This window comes from Notothenia rossii (genome assembly GCF_949606895.1).
Source record: "Notothenia rossii genome assembly, chromosome: 4".
NCBI classification, from domain to species: Eukaryota; Metazoa; Chordata; class Actinopteri; order Perciformes; family Nototheniidae; genus Notothenia; species Notothenia rossii.
The window spans coordinates 2,719,060-2,738,067 of NC_136902.1; the positions used below are offsets into that span (position 1 = coordinate 2,719,060).

Here is a 19,008-nt window from a genome sequence, read left to right on the forward strand (position 1 = left end):
TACGGCCCGTCCACACTACAGCTTCGACAGCTTCAAAAACGGTTTCCAACGCGTCTGCCCATTCACTTTGAATGGGGTGACGTCACGTTGCCTCGCTTTTCGCCGAACTGAATTGTGGGTAGCATAGCGGTCCGTCTCCGGCGTCTCCGGCTGCAGAAGTTGAACAATGTTCAACTTCTGCAGCCGGAGACGCCGGAGTAGCCAGCGTCAGCCAATCAAATGCCGTTTCTGAAAATCTGACAGCTCAAGCCCTAGCCAATCAAACCACGTCCAAGCTGGGAGAGATATCCCACAGTTCATTTCTATATTTCAAAAAAAGCGTTCATTCATGTGATTGGTTGTTGGTCGCGGTGCTCGAATAAAATCCCCAAGCTTCAGACACACCCAGCTTCAAGCTTTTTTTGAAGCTATAGTGTGGACGGGCCGTTACAGGATGTGTATTTTGTCAATTGTGTAATTCTTGTAAATTGTTGTTATCTTTAATATTTGTTCATGCGTGCTTCTTAGTTAACATTAAGCTGTCTTTGGCTCTTTTCTGCTGCAGTGTAAGAAAACGTTTTTAGAGACTACTTGTCCATGGACACGTGAGTTTGGCAATTTACATATCCGAATACATTTTTCACTTGTCCAATCTGGACATGCTTGTTTTTCTTTTTCTAAAATTATTTGACATACCCCTTTTCAGACCCATCAGTACATAAATGGTAGGGTCCCCTTTCAAGCCCTTAATCCACTATTTTCTGACAGGATGTATTTCAATGTTTTTCCTTGTTAGCTGAACACACCATTTCACCATCAACATTTAAAAATTGTATTTAAAGAAAAAGCCCAAACAAAGCAGCAGGGCTCTATTTCAGTATTAACTAAAGAAAGAAAGACAGCAACAGCTGACATCAAATCTTTGCTGAGCATAAAGATAATCATAAATAAATAGCATAGTGAAAAAAAATATATTGCAATGCTCAAAACAGCAGTATCCAACCGTCTCTAATCCTTGGATATGACATGTCACCGCATCCACGGAGCACCCGTAGCGCGGAGATCATCAAATCATTCTGCCAAAAAAAAACGGCTCTTTGAAGGAAACGTAAAGCGGTCGCAAACAACAATGGCGGACACGGACAATTTGTGAATGAGTTCTGCCTTTTGTGCTGAATTTATAAATAATTTGTCAATAAATATGGGAGAAAAACGTCACCTGTCCATTGGACACGCCAATGGAAAGATGTACCGTAATTTTCGGACTATAAGCCACGCCCTTTTCCCCCTTTTTCGACGCTGCGGCTTATATAACGGTGCGGCTAATCTATGGATTGTTACAGCTAACGGCCACTAGGGGACCTCCTAAATCTATGGATTTTACAGGTTACAGTCCACCACCTTTAACTCTATGGGCTCTATGGCCGGTCCGCGCCCCCCACCTTTAAGCGGCGGGCTCCAGCAGGAAAAGCTGGAGGCCGGAAAAGAGTGAGACAGGTAGCGCGCAAAAGTAAAAGTGGAACCGAGAGTGGTACGAGAGACAGAACGAGAGCAAGACAGACAGACATTACGAGAGCGAGACAGTTTGTCCCCGTACCACTGGTTGAAAACCACTGCTGTAGATCACTGCCGGTACGTGCGCTGGGAGCGCACCATTTAAGTTTGAAAGTTGAAAAGTGTGTGTGTCTGAAACGCTATGTGAGACAGTACAGTTTACACAGTACATGTTCTGTAGCTACTATTGCACTAAATGCTAACACTTGAATACGTTATGCAAATATGCAACTTGTTTGTTGAAATGTTAATAAATGGGAGCTTCCTCAAACAGCCATCTCTTTCCCGACAATCCCCTCTGTGCACGAACCCTTACATATGGTAATGAAACATTAAAACACCTGCGGCTTATAGTCCAGTGCGGCTTATATATGTACCCATCATTCAATTTAGCTGCTGCGGCTTATATTCAGGTGCGCCTTATAGTCCGAAAATTACGGTACTTGTCCGATATTGTAAATAACACGACCCGGACGATCGGACGTGTGCTTTTTCGCACACTGTGCTGTAATAAAGGTATTCTCTATTCAAAATATTTAATTAGTTTTCTTGTTCAACACAGACTTCCCACGGATGGGCCGAAACAGTATCACAAGGCAGTGAGGTGTGCCAACACGTAGCATTACTTTCAAAAAGTAAAGACATTTTATAGAAAATAAAAACACCAGCAGCAGCAAAGTCTTGTGAACAAATAATTATACCAGAGATAGTATTTGTGTGTTGGACCCTGAAGGCAACATCTGACAAATGAGAAAGACTCACAGCGAGATGCAGAGGACTGACTGGAATGCTGCTCTCTATGTCTCCGAGCGCGTTGAAGGACATCTCCAGGAGCTGAAACACAATACCATTATTAGTCATAACAAGTTCTTTCCAATAGCCATTATGTGCGTGAGTTAGTGTTTATATCATGACATTAAAACTCACCAGCTCCAGGTTCTGCTTGTTCCCGTGATACGCTGCGTAGTGAACGGCGCTGTAACCCTTAGAGTTCACCATGGACGGATCCGCCCCGTTATCCAGGAGGTGCTCCAAGCAGCTGATGAAGAAATAAAGAGCAAGGATTAAGATAAGATGATAGAAGGTACTTTATTGATCCCAGATTGGGAAATGTATGCATTGCAGCAGCATAAAAAACAACTAAACAAAACAAGGCATTGCACATAAGTAGAAATTAAAGAGTAGAAATAAACAATACTAGAATTAAAACATCTCAAAATAGAATTAAAAAGTAGAAAATATACAGTAGGCCGTGAAGATAAATAATCTATATACTCCGACAATAAAACACTATAGATTAAGACTGGAAGCTTTCACACCAGGGGGTCTCCAGGCACAGCTTTAACCTTGGTGTCAGTTTACTGGATGCTAAGCGTGGATCACATTAGTCGTTAGGGGGTGAAATAGAAAGGAAGTGGATTTTAACTTCCAATTTAGACCCAGTCATTTTTCGCAGGACTCTCAAGCTGCCGTTATAAAATCCCTCCTGCCCTATAGCGGCTCTCTCTCTGGTTCTATGTTAACAGTTTTCCCAATAAATGATTAAATAAGTAATTGTTATAAGTCAGCGGTTCCCAACCTGCGGGCCGCGGCCCCCTAGTGGTCCGCGAAGGCATTACAAGGGGCCACCCCTTGATTTGTTGTGGCAATAATTTTTTCCAAAAATAAATTGTATTTGTAATCTACTCTTCAAACACCTTAAAGGGGACCTATCATGCAAAATGCACTTGTGTACGTCTTGTCTACATGAATATGTGTCCCCGGTGTTCCAGGGAACTCACCAAGTGTCAGAAAACACAACCCTCTCTATTTCCCTCCATACCCAAATCTCTTAAAAAGGGGCTGCAACGGATCTGATACAGACTGATCCAGATTTGAACACTTCTATGACGTCACAGAAGTGGCGCTACGGCTATCGGGCCAACTCCACCAATCAGGAGGAGACAGCCACGGACATTGCCGTTAGAAAGCGCTGGAGACGCTGTAGTACATATGGCAGGCCTGTGGATGGTGCTGTTCTTACTGAATCAGCCCATGATGCAAAGACAGTGTTAAATTGAGCGAAATGAGGAATGGCTAAAATGTTTAGTAATGTAATGTTTGATATTTTGAAAAATAAAAAGTATAAATATGCCTTATATATGTATGATCCTACACTATATTATTCAAATATAGCGAGATAGGTCCACTTTAAATTAAGATTACTCCTTGATTGACTTTTAGAAATATGTATTTTAGCCAGAAGAATAGTTGTATTTATTAACTGTGTGCGGTCTTCATCTAAAAGCCCAAATAACATATTAAAGGGTCTAAATGTAAATTCAATATTTGCCGACAAATAATTTGCAAATCATTATGATTTGTGTGGAAACATTTTCATTATTAAGATTTTTTTTATTGCAACCTCTTTTCCTTTCTCTTTCTCGATCCTCCTTAGCAACGGTCATTACAGTCCTTAGCAACGGTCATTACAGTCCTTAGAAACATTCATTACAGTCCTTGACAGTGGTCATTACAGTCCTTAGCAACGGTCATTACGGTCCTTAGCAACGGTCATTACAGTCCTTAGCAACGGTCATTACAGTCCTTAGCAACAGTCATTACAGTCCTTAGCAACGGTCATTACAGTCCTTAGCAACGGTCTGTTCTACTGGATTTACAACGTGTCACATGTTCTGAATTGACCAATCAGAACTTTATTTAGCCTCCGTATACATTGTTTTGATTCTTAAGCGGGCCCTGAGTTGGAAAAGGTTGGGAACCGCTGCTATAAGTAAATGATTTAGATTTCAGCCTATCGTCTAGTCGTGGCCATGAAAGCTTAGGTTTTTAAAGATGTATTTGTACAGGTTAATGACAGATAGTGTCCGTCTTCTGCTTTAGTGGAGATGTTGTTGTGACCCGAATTCGTGAGCATGCTGAAGCACAAGAATGAAAACCATATAAACGAGAAACAAACTCACAAGTACGACTCCTTGGCTTCGTCCTCATCGTTCTGATGGTTTGCAGAAAAATGCCGATCAACTCTGAAAAGAAGAAGAAAAACTTCGATTCAATAAACTTTCTCTGATAATAAGTCTGAATTTTGATAAAATGTCTGAATTTTGCGATTCTTAGAAAAAGTCAGAATTTTTAGAAAAAGTCAGAATCTTGTGAAAAACTCAGAATCTTGATATTTTTAGAAAAAGTCAGAATTTTCAGATTTTCAGAAAAGATCCAACATTTTGAGAAAAAACTCAGTATTTTGTACAGGAAAGGACACTGTCCAGGAACTAGCTGATGCTCTGTATGTGATGACTACTTCCATTCTGGAGAGGATCACAGATACATGGATCCTGAGATTGAAGATCAAGCCGGGGACCAGGGAGATGTTTCTAACACTAACGCTGGAGCTAATGGAGAAACTGAAGAGGTGTGTTACCTGCTGAAGGCCTGCGAGGCGGCGGAGTAGTGCAGGGGGGTGCAGCCCGTCTGGTCCGGCTCGTTCACCTCAGCTCCGGCGCTCACCAGCGTCACGGTGCACTGGTACCTCCCGTTAGCAGCCGCATAGTGCAACGGGGTCCTGAGGGGGAGGAGGGGGGAGGGGGGAGGGGGGAGGGGGGAGGAAACACGTTACACACACACTGTGTAAAAACGCTAAAGTGTCACTATGTGTCTCTGGCTTAATTATGTGCACCACAATGTGACGCTTCTTTGTTAAATATTCTGTTCTTAGAATGAATGCATTTTCACAGCTGGAAGGCAGAACTGTCACCGTGCCGTGATTATGTTCCTCTTCACTACTTTAAAGAGTCCTCTCCTGCTGATGTTCAGGTGTATATATATCAGTATGTAGCGTCTCTACTTTAAAGAGTCCTCTCCTGCTGATGTTCAGGTGTACATCAGTATGTAGTGTCTCTACTTTAAAGAGTCCTCTCCTGCTGATGTTCAGGTGTATATCAGTATGTAGTGTCTCTACTTTAAAGAGTCCTCTCCTGCTGATGTTCAGGTGTATATCAGTATGTAGTGTCTCTACTTTAAAGAGTCCTCTCCTGCTGATGTTCAGGTGTATATCAGTATGTAGTGTCTCTACTTTAAAGAGTCCTCTCCTGCTGATGTTCAGGTGTATATCAGTATGTAGTGTCTCTACTTTAAAGAGTTCTCTCCTGCTGATGTTCAGGTGTATATCAGTATGTAGTGTCTCTACTTTAAAGAGTCCTCTCCTGCTGATGTTCAGGTGTATATCAGTATGTAGTGTCTCTACTTTAAAGAGTCCTCTCCTGCTGATGTCCAGGTGTATATCAGTATGTAGTGTCTCTACTTTAAAGAGTCCTCTCCTGCTGATGTTCAGGTGTATATCAGTATGTAGTGTCTCTACTTTAAAGAGTTCTCTCCTGCTGATGTTCAGGTGTATATCAGTATGTAGTGTCTCTACTTTAAAGAGTCCTCTCCTGCTGATGTTCAGGTGTATATCAGTATGTAGTGTCTCTACTTTAAAGAGTCCTCTCCTGCTGATGTCCAGGTGTATATCAGTATGTAGTGTCTCTACTCACCTTCCCATTGTGTCCCTCTTATTCAAGTCGGTCCCGCTACTTAAGAGCAAGTTCAGACATTCAACATTTCTGTAAAGACAAAAGGAAATAAGGGTTACGGTTGTGATACCACCACCACCACCACATTTAGGGTATTTTATGATCCAGATCAGCTGTTGCGTCTCACCCTCCGGAGGCAGCAGCGTGTAGACAGGTCCTCCCAAAGCTATCGGGGGTGTTTATGTCAAACCCAGCGGAGAGAACGTGCTCCTTACTCATGGAGGAAACGATGCTGTACAGCTGACCTGCAGGAGGAGGAGGAACAGCTAGCGTTAGCAGACACGTCCGTCCTGTCAAATTATTACATCATCATTTCAATCAGGGGTGTCCATTTTGAATCGGCTCTCAGCTAATTCTGAAAGTATAATGAAGTATGGCTCACAAAGGAAACTTGCGGTTGTCATATATTGCACTTCTTAAATATATGCGTACAATTATATTACACAGTATTCAAACAAAAATGCCCACTTTTCCAATGAAATTTGTCAATTCATGTTGGAAACAGATCTAATAAAAAGCCGAATGACTTATTTACATAAGCTTGAAATCAACCTTTCATATTTGCTCTTTTTATCAGCAATCTAAAGCTTCTGTTTGAAGGAATGAGCTGCTAACAAGATAAAGAAAACGCTCTGGAGAGCAGTGTTCATTTCGTTGTTCTTGAGTAAAATTAGAAGTACTCAGATCTTGTAGTAAAAGTAGAAGTACTCAGATCTTGTACTTCAGTAAAAGTTGAAGTACTCAGATCTTGTAGTAAAAGAAGAAGTACTCAGATCTTGTACTTGGGTAAAAGTAGAAGTACTCAGATCTTGTACTTCAGTAAATGTAGAAGTACTCAGATCTTGTACTTGAGTAAAAGTAGAAGTACTCAGATCTTGTACTTGAGTAAAACTAGAAGTACTCAGATCTTGTACTTGAGTAAAACTAGAAGTACTCAGATCTTGTACTTGAGTAAAAGTAGAAGTACTCAGGTCTTGTACTTGAGTAAAAGTAGAAGTACTCAGATCTTGTACTTGAGTAAAACTAGAAGTACTCAGATCTTGTACTTGAGTAAAACTAGAAGTACTCAGATCTTGTACTTGAGTAAAAGTAGAAGTACTCAGATCTTGTACTTGAGTAAAACTAGAAGTACTCAGATCTTGTACTTGAGTAAAACTAGAAGTACTCAGATCTTGTACTTGAGTAAAAGTAGAAGTACTCAGATCTTGTACTTGAGTAAAAGTAGAAGTACTCAGATCTTGTACTTGAGTAAAACTAGAAGTACTCAGATCTTGTACTTGAGTAAAACTAGAAGTACTCAGATCTTGTACTTGAGTAAAAGTAGAAGTACTCAGGTCTTGTACTTGAGTAAAAGTAGAAGTACTCAGGTCTTGTACTTGAGTAAAAGTAGAAGTACCAGAGTGTAGGAATACTCTGTTACAGTAAAAGTCCTGCATTCAAAATGTTCCTCAAGTAAAAGTAGAAAAGTATTATCATCAAAATATAGTGAAAGTAGCGACAGTAAAAGTAGTCACATGTAGTGGAGTAAAAGTACACCATGTACCTCTGAACTGTAGTGGAGTAGAAGTACACAGTAGCATCAAATAGAAATACTCAGGTAAAGTACCTCCACATTGTACTTAAGTACAGTACTTGAGTAAATGTACTTAGTTCCTCTCCTGGTCTGTAAAGCTCTCCCAACATATGCAGGTTAGCATCCGGCAGCTTCTATGTGCTGGGGACCCGTACTGTACATTTCTATCATCACACTTTGGGCTCCTCAACATGTGTGGGTTCCCAGCAGGACTCTCTGAGCTGCAGACACATTCTTTCTGTGACTTTGTTCCAGATATCTGGAGCATAATAACTGAAGCTGTTTCTCCATGTTCAGGAACTCCCATCCCCCGAGTCCTGCGGCAGGAAGCGCTCCTTCTCTCCAAGAACTCCTGGACCCTGCAAGCTGGTCCAGAACCAGAGTCCCAGTGAGGAGTCCAACCAGTGTTAATTTCGTCAACGAAAACTATGACGAAAAATGTTCGTCGACGACCTTTTTTAAATGACTAAGACGAGAAGATGACGAGCTAAAGATAGATTCTTGATAACGAAAACTATGACGAAATGTATATTTAGTTTTCGTTGACGAGACGAGACTGGACTAAGGTGTTAATGGTGGACTAACGGACATTCAAAATGCAGCATATTTCCCCCCAAGTATCCGTCTGTCTGTCAAAATGCATCTTACGTTTCTAACTTGCAATATCATTATTTCCCCTCTCTTCACTCCAGAAGAGCGGTCTCCCTGTGTCTCTCTGTGTGCGGGGGGCGGGGCCTCTCTCTCTATCTGTGCGCGGGGGGCGGGGCGTAACAGACATGCTGCAGCAGACACAGAGATCTGCCGGGGAGGGAGCGTTCAGAGTATAGAGACACATTTTGACTAAAAGTTGACTAATGTTACAGCCGCTGCCTTCCTGGGGCTGTTAAGGCTGTTAATCCTGTTTGTGTGTGTGTGTGTGTACACATGAGCTGCGCAGTTCCTCCGACGTCCCGCCCTCGCAACATCCGAAGAGGTGATTGGATGAGACGTCATCCAATCCCCTCCCCTTCCGGCACATCTCCCGGGGGAGGAGTACAAAGGCTGGGAACGGAGATCATTCCGGAGGCTCTGTTGAGGAACAGACGCCTCTCGCTATTTGCTCGTCGTTCTGTGTTTAACTTGTGTGGACCTTGTATTAGAAGTATTGTTGTGATTAGATGTGCTTAGATTAGTTTGATTGTTGTCCTAGCTGTGTTTTCTTACAGCCTTCCTTGCCTGGTTGTACCACTGTTACAGTGAGGTTTTGTTTCCTTTATTTAGTGTGTGAGTATTTAGTTTCCCTGTAGCCTATGCGTTTAGACTCACTGTTTAGAGTCCTCCCTTAGTTTGGTTGCCCATTTAAACTTGCGCCCTTGTGGCCACCTTTGTTTGTTATGTAAACCGGTGTTTGTGGCAATTTGTTTGTTTCAGGCTGCTTGCCTGCCATTTTGTTTACTCAGCTATTTTAAATAAACCCTTTATAATTATTACCAATTAAATACTGGTGTGTGTTGCATTCCTCTTCCCCTAGTTGGGACGTAACAACTAAAATGTAATTTTTCGTCGACTAAAACTAGACTAAAAATACGAAGGATAGGAATGACTAAAATTTGACTAAAACTAATAACCATTTTTGTCTAAAGACTAAGACTAAATCAAAAACAGCTGCCAAAATTAACAGTGGTGGAGAGCTGGGATGTACGCTGTAAAGAATGCATCCAGAATCATTTACCTCCATTTACTTATAACTGAACTTATGAGGCAGTAAGCCTCACCTCTAGGGAGCGGCCCAGCCCTTCTGATATCTTTCTGTACCTGGCCCTCAGTGGATTTTTTTTTGGACATCCCTGCTTTAAAACATATATTCTGATTGCCTTTTACTCTGTTAACTTGTCTGTGTAGTCTTGTATGTGTTTAACAGAGACGTGTGTTAAGGATTTACATTTCAGGAAGTGTAAAAGGTGGATTTGCAAATGGTTAAAGGTGGGGTAGGTAAAAATGGAGAAACCAGCTCGAGTGCACTAGAATTTGAAAATACACAACCGGAAAAAATCTACCACTTCCTCACAGAGCCCCTCCTCCAACACACACGAACGCGCACATGACCAATGAGGGCACGAGATAAGTTTGTGCACAGATGGAAGGCTGACAGGCAGGTAGGCCATCCAGTTACTTTAGCCGGGCCGGCTCAGATGATTGGTCGTGCTTTTTACAGCGCTACGGCTTCCACAGATTATTTTTCTTTATGTATTTTTTGTCAAAGCACTTCAGATATTCATTGCTATCGGGATGTTAAGAGCATTCCATGGAATATAACAACAAGTGTATCTGAAGTGAATTACCTAGCCCACCTTTAAGGGCTGTTTAACGGTTTAATGATGGGATGGAGCAGCAGCTGTTTCCTCTCGTTAATACACAGAGAGACTGTTCCTGCATTTCAGATCGATGTCACTTGTTTATTGACTTTCTTTATTACTTTATTACATATAGCAAAAGACAAACTTCCTCCATGAATAATTTAAAAGTCTCTGAAGAATTTCCTCCACAACGTCCAACTGTATAAACACATAGATGAGGATGACAAAGACCAACCTGAGGAGAGTAACTTGCGACAGCAGTCTGAAAACCCGTAGAGCACCGCTAAGTGCAAAGGGAACATCCCATGGATCCCACGTCTGGAACAAACAAAGAGACATGAAGAAGAGGGGACACATGTTGATGTAGAAGAGACATGAAGAAGAGGGGACACATGTTGATGTAGAAGAGACATGAGGAAGAGGGGACACATGTTGATGTAGAAGAGACATGAGGAAGAGGGGACACATGTTGATGTAGAAGAGACATGAGGAAGAGGGGACACATGTTGATGTAGAAGAGACATGAAGAAGAGGGGACACATGTTGATGTAGAAGAGACATGAGGAAGAGGGGACACATGTTGATGTAGAAGAGACATGAGGAAGAGGGGACACATGTTGATGTAGAAGAGACATGGAGAAGAGGGGACACATGTTGATGTAGAAGAGACGTGAAAAAGAGGGGACACATGTTGATGTAGAAGAGACATGGAGAAGAGGGGACACATGTTGATGTAGAAGAGACATGAAGAAGAAGGGACACATGCTGATGTAGAAGAGACATGAAGAAGAGGGGACACATGCTGATGTAGAAGAGACATGTGTATTCAGTGCTAGTCCAGGTGTTCTCTACCTGGCCGTGTCTGCTCCGTTGGTCATCAGAGTGCTGATCAGAAGCTCATGGCCGTACTTAGCAGCGACGTGGAGAGGAGTGTTTCCGTACTTGTCCACGCAGTCGATCTCCCCGCCTGACGGAGAGCAGAGAGCGTTCAGAGAGCAGCTAAAAGAGACAGCAGCATCTCCTCTGGTCTCAGTGATGCTTACCGTTCTGGATGAGGATCTGGGAGCGCGTGAAGCGTCCGTGAATGGCCGCCATGTGCAGGGGGCTCTTCCCTTTTTTGCTCTGAAAGACACAATATAAAATCATGTTTCTTTGGTCTTTAACATTTTTATTACATTTTACACATAAACGCAGAACAAACATAACCAAAGGCATCGAAGTTAAAGGCAGCACCCTTCAAGGTTTTTTTTTTTTTTAATACCACCTTCCAAAAAGGCAATCCCATAGAGCAGTGGTTCCCAACCTGGGGGGAGCCAAAGATCGCAGGGGGGCGCCAGGCCTCAGATGATTTGAGGCCAAAAATCATATTTAGACTTTTTTTATTTTTTTTTATTTTTACATATAATTGGAAAGTAATACATGATTGTCACTAAAAGCCTTGTCTCTACATTACAATAAAATACAAAATAATTGACTCTAAGGCGCACCTGAATATAAGCCGCAGCAGCTAAATTGAATGGTGTGTAGATATAGAAGCCGCACTGGACTATAAGCCGCACTGGACTATAAGCCGCACTGGACTATAAGCCGCACTGGACTATAAGCCGCAGGTGTTTTAATGTTTCATTACCATATGTAAGGGTTCGTGCACAGAGGGGATTGTCGGGAAAGAGAGGGCTGTTTGAGGAAGCTCCCATTTATTAACATTTCAACAAACAAGTTGCATATTTGCATAACGTATTCAAGTGTTAGCATTTAGTGCAATAGTAGCTACAGAACATGTGCTGTGTAAACTGTACTGTATCACATAGCGTTTCAGACACACACACTTTTCAACTTTCAAACTTAAACGGTGCGCTCCCAGCGCACGTACCGGCAGTGATCTACAGCAGCGGTTTTCAACCAGTGGTACAGACAAACTGTCTCGCTCTCGTAATGTCTGTCTGTCTTGCTCTCGTTCTGTCTCTCGTACCACTCTCGGTTCCACTTTTACTTTTGCGCGCTACCTGTCTCACTCTTTTCCGGCCTCCAGCTTTTCCTGCTGGAGCCCGCCGCTTAAAGGTGGGGGGCGCGGACCGGCCATAGAGCCCATAGACTTAAAGGTGGTGGACTGTAACCTGTAAAATCCATAGATCTAGGAGGTCCCCTAGTGGCCGTTAGCTGTAACAATCCATAGATTAGCCGCACCGTTCTATAAGCCGCAGCGTCGAAAAATGGGAAAAAAGGCGCGGCTTATAGTCCGAAAATTACGGTAATTAATTTTAAGAAAAATTCAAGTTAGTATTAAAGGCATAAAAAGAAAGAAATATATAATTCTTTCTTTAATAGAAATGTTTCTTCTGCCCGTAAAGTGTCCAAACCAGGCTTTTCTGGATAAGCACATTTTTGTGTGTGTGTGTGCCAACAATAATACTTGGCCCGGAAAATTAGCTTTGTTTTCAAAGAAACGTTTTTTTCCCCGGAGATTTATGAGAGAAAATCTCTAATATCCAAGTGCAAGTGAATGCAGCACAAAGACGCAGCCTTGTAACCCCTCCCCCCCCGGCGCAGGCGCGAGCATGGAAATGTGATTGTCATTTGAACGGGACGGCGCAAAACGAGAAGGATTCGGTCTACAGTGACCGAGAAGGGACTGTCAGCATTTCCAAAACGCACTAAAGCTTTGGATCTTAATAGGTTTGTGAGCAGGGGCGGGCTGGCCGTCTGGAGCATCTGGAGAATCACAGATTCGCTGACGGCCGGCACCGGAGCAAGGTTCCCCCCCCGTTGACAGTTCACCAGCCGACCCCTGCCATAGAGCATGAAGAAATGTGCCCACTTCTTTAGTACATTTCCAACATTAATTGTCCCGAGTTAAGCCCATTTTAAACAATTTCAGGGCTGTAAAATAATATCTATGCACAATGTTATGATGGATAAACTTGCTTCTCGCATCCCTTGTAGCCCAACCTACATCCTGCCACAGATCCTCCCTATTCTCACTACCAAGGTCTTTGTGCCATATCCTTCTCAGGCCAGAATATAAAATCATGTTATTTAATCTGGAGTTTATTCAGAGGACATTAGTATTCCATGGTTAGTGACATTTATTTGATTAAGCTTAAGAAAGCTGCTAAGCCCAGAGTGAAGGAGGCGGGTTTGACAACCTATAATTATCCTAGCTCTGTTTCTGCATGTTTTCAGCAGATAACAGTTAATGTTTTTGTTTTTTAAACTCAAATGATCCCACAGTCAAACTTGCACAAGTAAGTGAGTTATGTGTCAACACAGCATTGTACACATATTATCGCCAAATTAGGGTTACTAATTATAAAATATAATACGCTGTAGTTTGCCATATATACTCATTGTCCCAAATGCTTTTGTTTTTTAGCTTTTACGGTTATTTGTATCGTTACATTTAAATTTGGTTTAAATGCTTATTTTTTTAATGCTAAATTGTTTATTAAAAAATCATTATTTTATTATCCTTTTATATTTCTTTTTATGACCTACTTTGCAACTTATATTTTTAGATTGTTTATGTTCGCCCCACCAGATACCAAAGCTGCACGATTAATTGAAATGATGTACTCGCAATATGGACTAACGCAATATTCAAAATGTGAACATATCTGAATGACGTCTGGTGTTTCTGCAGAGAAGGGCTAGCTACAGACTTAATACTAAGTATTAGTTTGGTACAGATTCTCTTAATAAGAAGCAACACATTACATTATGATCATTTCAATATATTTTAAAATTATAATTTTTTTTTTTTTTTTTTTTTTAAAATAGCATTCACCTATATCGTGAAAACATAATTGCAATTATCCAAAGGGTGCGGCTTAACTATCCCAGAATAGAGTCAGTCATTTGTGCACGTTTTCTCAGTTTGAACCTCTTAGAGACATTTGTACCAGGAATGTGCACGTGTCTGTTATCAGCATGCTATTGAGCATAGGGTCTTGTAACATGTGATTGTGAACCTTTAAGACACATGTACTCTTAGCGGACTTGACGCAAGTATTCTGGCTCTTATACTGTTTTACAACGATATAATAAATCCTTCAATCAGCCGTGTGTCCGTGTTTCCATTTTGTTATAACTTGTTATGTCTTGAGTGTCTAAGGTTTCGGATCCGTGACACTTTCCTACCTGCTGGTTGACGTCGGCCCCGTTGTTGACCAGCAGCTCCAGACACAGCGCTCCGTTGGTGGAGACGGCGGCCAGGTGCAGGGGGGTGTACCCGCAGCGGTTGGGCTGGTTCACGTTGGCCCCGTGGTTCACCAGCTCGTTGGCCACCGCCTCCTGCCCCGTGTAGCACGCCACGTGAAGCGCCGTGTTCCCGAAGCCGTTCGGCTCGTCGATCTGAAGGAAACACACAAAGAGACAGCGGATCAGACGGGAAGACCTCTGGAGAACACGTCTTCTCTACTAACACAGAAACTGATGACACACAGATGATTGGAGCCTTGTCTTTCATCCTTTCTTTATAACTAATGCTGTTGATGTGTTGTGATTTTAAAAAGGTGTCTATTATCATGTGGCCGGGGACAACAGCTGGAAATCAGCAATGTTGGCTGAAGCTGCCCCATTGACTGTTTTTTGTAGTTGACGACACTATAAACAAATAAAGTAAACTCCCCTCTTGTTTACGTCCTAAGGTCACCTGATTTGTATTTGCAGGAAAGTGACGTCATAAAAGTCAGCAGGTTTTGTCGGTTACATTTCCAAAACAAGCTCGGTGGCTACGACATAGAACCTGTCAGTAAATACCCCACTGGTGAATTTAAAAACGGCGGTAGCTAACAAGTGAGACGACTAAACGTCATCACGAAAATCACAAACTGGTGTTAATGTGTTTGCGGAGGGAACCAGGGAGAAGCTGCCTTTAGGATCCACTACAAAAATACGGCCGCTCTATATCGCCCCCTATGGCACATTATCTTAATCTGTGGATAAACTGCAGATCATCCAGAGCTCTGCTAGTCCCCCCCCCCCCCCCCTTCCTGCAGACCCTCCTCTCACTTCCTGCCATTATTTAAAGTCCCTCTCTGTCTCGAACAAGCCCCGAGAAAGTGCTCCGGGCTCTGAGGAAAATATTCCTTGTGGCCAAACGGCGGTACTACAACATCCGTATCAGTCCGTGACGTAACTGGGCCCAGAGATACTTTTTCTCATTGACTAACATTGGGAAAGAGACGTCTGTAAATCAGGGGATACTTTTTTGTAACTAATTAAACTACCCAGTATTAACTATGTTATAACCCTTATTAGAATAATTCGGTCCTTAAAGTTGTAAAATGCACTAAAAGCCGAAACTAGGTTTATTTTCGCTCTCCATTCATTTTAGTGAGCCGAGAGTTTGAGATCGGGGGCTTAATGACAGGAGGCGGGGCTTAAGGGACAACTAAACTGCGCTGTATGAGCTAAATACGGGTACTTTGTTACTGTACTTAAGTACATGTTTCTGGTATCAGTACTTTACTCCACTACTTGTTTCTCTGACCACTTTTTACTTTGACTTCTTACATTTTGAACTCAAATACCTGTACTTTCTACTTCTTACATGTTGAACTCAAATACCTGTACTTTCTACTTATACATGTTGAACTCAAATACCTGTACTTTCTACTTCTTACATGTTGAACACAAATACCTGTACTTTCTACTTCTTACATGTTGAACCCAAATACCTGTACTTTCTACTTCTTACATGTTGAACTTAAATACCTGTACTTTCTACTTCTTACATGTTGAACTCAAATACCTGTACTTTCTACTTCTTACATGTTGAACTCAAATACCTGTACTTTCTACTTCTTACATTTTGAACCCAAATACCTGTACTTTCTACTTCTTACATGTTGAACCCAAATACCTGTACTTTCTACTTCTTACATGTTGAACCCAAATACCTGTACTTTCTACTTCTTACATGTTGAACACAAATACCTGTACTTTCTACTTCTTACATTTTGAACCCAAATACCTGTACTTTCTACTTCTTACATGTTGAACCCAAATACCTGTACTTTCTACTTCTTACATGTTGAACTCAAATACCTGTACTTTCTACTTCTTACATGTTGAACACAAATACCTGTACTTTCTACTTCTTACATGTTGAACCCAAATACCTGTACTTTCTACTTCTTACATGTTGAACTCAAATACCTGTACTTTCTACTTCTTACATGTTGAACTCAAATACCTGTACTTTCTACTTCTTACATGTTGAACTCAAATACCTGTACTTTCTACTTCTCTCATTTTCCAAACAGGCTGGTTCCTTTAGTCTGAATGTGTGTTTGGTGGCGTGATCATTATTATTCAGAGTCATTGCGTGCCTATTGATTTGAACACGATCCGTGTATCCATCATTTCCTGGTCTTCTCTAAAGAAGAGGGACCAATGGAAACGTTGTCATGTTGCCGTTGGTCACCATGGAAACATTCATTAGCTAACAATGACATTATTGTTCTATTAATATAAAGGGAGGTCAGGTACTCTTTAAAACAGCTGCTAGTTATGGGTACTTTTTGCTGAAGTACATTTCAAAGCCTCTTTACTTTTACTTGAGTAAAGAAGTTTAGTCAGTGCTTCTACTTTCACCAGAGTATTTTTAAACACGAGTATCTGTACTTCTACTTGAGTAAAGGATGTGTGTACTTTTGCCAGCTCTGGTAATCTGTGACATTTTGCTCTCTAAAATCTAAGGACATTTTGTCTTCATGCACCAATGAGCAGCTCTCATAGGAATTAACAAGCCCCGCCTCCATGGTGTGAATACCCGATTTCATTTCACTCAAAGTTCCTGCTCTCCCTGTGTCTCTCTGAGTTTCATCTCCATTGCTTCAGCAGAAGTTTCCATCACAGTATCCAGTTCTTATTACCTCGCCCACCTGCTCCACCACCACACTCCTTCCTGCTGCCTTCGCTCCTCTGACGCTCACTTCCTGTCTCCACCTCACGGGGCCGAGCGACGGGCCCGGGGGGGCGGAGCCTCCTCCTCCACCCCCCTCTGCAGCTCTCTCCCCAAACACATCCGACACCGCACCAATCTGTCCATGTTCAAATCAAAACTGTCCTATCAGAAAAACTGCCTCTAGTGCGAGGGCCGGGCCACATGGAGCATATTCAATATCACTTGATTTAGAGACGATATTAAAGGGTTAATCATTGAAAAATATTACGTAATCATCAGGTATGAGCCTAGAAGGACTTAGTGGGTAAAGACAAATAGTTTACTGAAATGCAGACTTTAAAACACAACAAAATAGTGAGATATTAAAAGACACAAAATCCTAAACACAGTTATTTATTCTATTTTTAATTATCCTATGAACATGGAGCAACTGTAATGCAATAACAAAACTGTTAAGTCAATATTTGTTGGTATATATCAAATAATCTGATTCCTATTAACTGCCTCTAGCGTGAGGGCCGGGACACATGGGGCATATTCAATATCACTTGATTTAGAGACGATATTTAAGGGTTAATCATTAAAAATATGATTTAATCAAATGCCTTATGAGGCCACAGAGAGTGAAATAAAATCCCTCAGGCTGCTGGTTATATGAAACAGATAATATAGCTAGTTTTAAACATTATTTCATAGTGAGTGTCTCACCTCTGTGCCCATCCTCAGCAGGTACTTCACGATGTCCAGGTGTCCGCTGGCAGCAGCAGCGTGCAGAGGAGTGTAGCCCTGCTTATCCTTACAGCTCTTATCTGCAGAGCGAGACACCAGCAGCTTCACCACCTCCGAATGCCCTGCAACACACAGTCAACACACACACACACACACAATTGTATTTAATATATTATTATTTTTAAAATATAATTACATTTATTAAAATCAACTTTTTTTAAATTTTTATTTATGTATTATTATTTATATTTTAATTAATTATCTTTTTTTAAATGTTATATATATATATATATTTTTTTCATACACTTTTGACAAAAGTCTGCAAAATCCACTTCTTCCATTAGCCAATAACCACCACCTGAATCTCCTCCTAGAGCACCATTGTGTTTTTTTAACCAATCATCTCTCAGAGGGGCGTGGCCAGCAGCAGCTCATTAGCATTTAAAGCTACAGACAGAGAATCAGCACTTTGGAAACAGGGCTGAGACAGAGGGGATTATGGGATGCTGCAATGATCTGTTTGGTGTTTCAGCCAATCAGAAACAGGCTCTGGATATATCTGAGACCTGTGAGATATTGATGAGAAACAGTACAATAAGGGACCTTTAAAGCAATAAGTCCACAACCAGAGAGTGTTTACGAGCCAACAGTCGGTCTCGTTGTTTCTCGTTTCATTACGTCAGGACTTGGCCGTGTTGTCGCCCCTCTTATGAGTCATACTCGTCTCAAACAAAATAAAATGTGTTTTTCTTCTGCAGTTTTGGCAGTAAGAGAGACTGTCTCACCCAAGTAAGCAGCACAATGGATGGGCTGTCTCTCCTTCTTATCGATGGCGCTCAGGTTGGCCCCTTTGTTCAGCAGCAGCTTCACCATCTGTGGGACGGATAATACACATTTAAATAGTAAGGTCTCATTTTAAGGACATACTGATTAAATAAGGTTGATATGTGCACTTATTACATGGCTTAGGTGAATACTCGATTCTGATTGGTTAATTCAGAACACGTGATACGTTGTTAATACCGAACAGACAGACCGCTGTCAAGGACTTATTGACCGTTGTTAAGGACGCTCACATCTGCAGAAAGAATATATTGGGAGTCATAACGTTACTTTGTTGAGAATGTGGCTATGTAATAAGCGTGTTGCACGTCTGTTCTGTATGTTTGAGCTGATATTTGAGCACAGGGTCGGATAAAGACAAGGTGACACTAATAGTACTTGTATTTTATAATCAGTAGGATTACATTCAAGCCATACAAACATTTCAAATTAATCCAGAAAGTTAAAAAAATTAAATTACAACCATTCTTTCAAAAATAAATATTGGAGTTTTTAAAAAAGGTTTTGTAATAA

General features: G+C 41.4%; 1 protein-coding gene across 2 annotated transcripts in view; it reads right to left on the reverse strand.

Moving 5' to 3' along the window:
• ankrd52a (ankyrin repeat domain 52a) overlaps positions 1-19,008 on the reverse strand; it is a 51,500-nt gene that overhangs the window by 20,349 nt on the left and 12,143 nt on the right. Inside the window, exons 6-18 of one of the 2 annotated variants that reach the window (XM_079675173.1) lie at positions 18,438-18,525; positions 17,632-17,774; positions 16,892-17,059; positions 14,151-14,363; positions 11,057-11,135; positions 10,866-10,980; positions 10,249-10,331; positions 6,232-6,349; positions 6,066-6,134; positions 4,955-5,095; positions 4,497-4,559; positions 2,461-2,572; positions 2,296-2,367 (exon numbers count right to left, since the gene is read on the reverse strand). In XM_079675173.1, coding sequence (XP_079531299.1) covers positions 2,296-2,367; positions 2,461-2,572; positions 4,497-4,559; positions 4,955-5,095; positions 6,066-6,134; positions 6,232-6,349; positions 10,249-10,331; positions 10,866-10,980; positions 11,057-11,135; positions 14,151-14,363; positions 16,892-17,059; positions 17,632-17,774; positions 18,438-18,525 — 1,464 coding nt within the window. The remainder of the gene's footprint in view (positions 1-2,295; positions 2,368-2,460; positions 2,573-4,496; positions 4,560-4,954; positions 5,096-6,065; positions 6,135-6,231; positions 6,350-10,248; positions 10,332-10,865; positions 10,981-11,056; positions 11,136-14,150; positions 14,364-16,891; positions 17,060-17,631; positions 17,775-18,437; positions 18,526-19,008) is intronic. The other variant, XM_079675174.1, reaches the window with a different exon arrangement.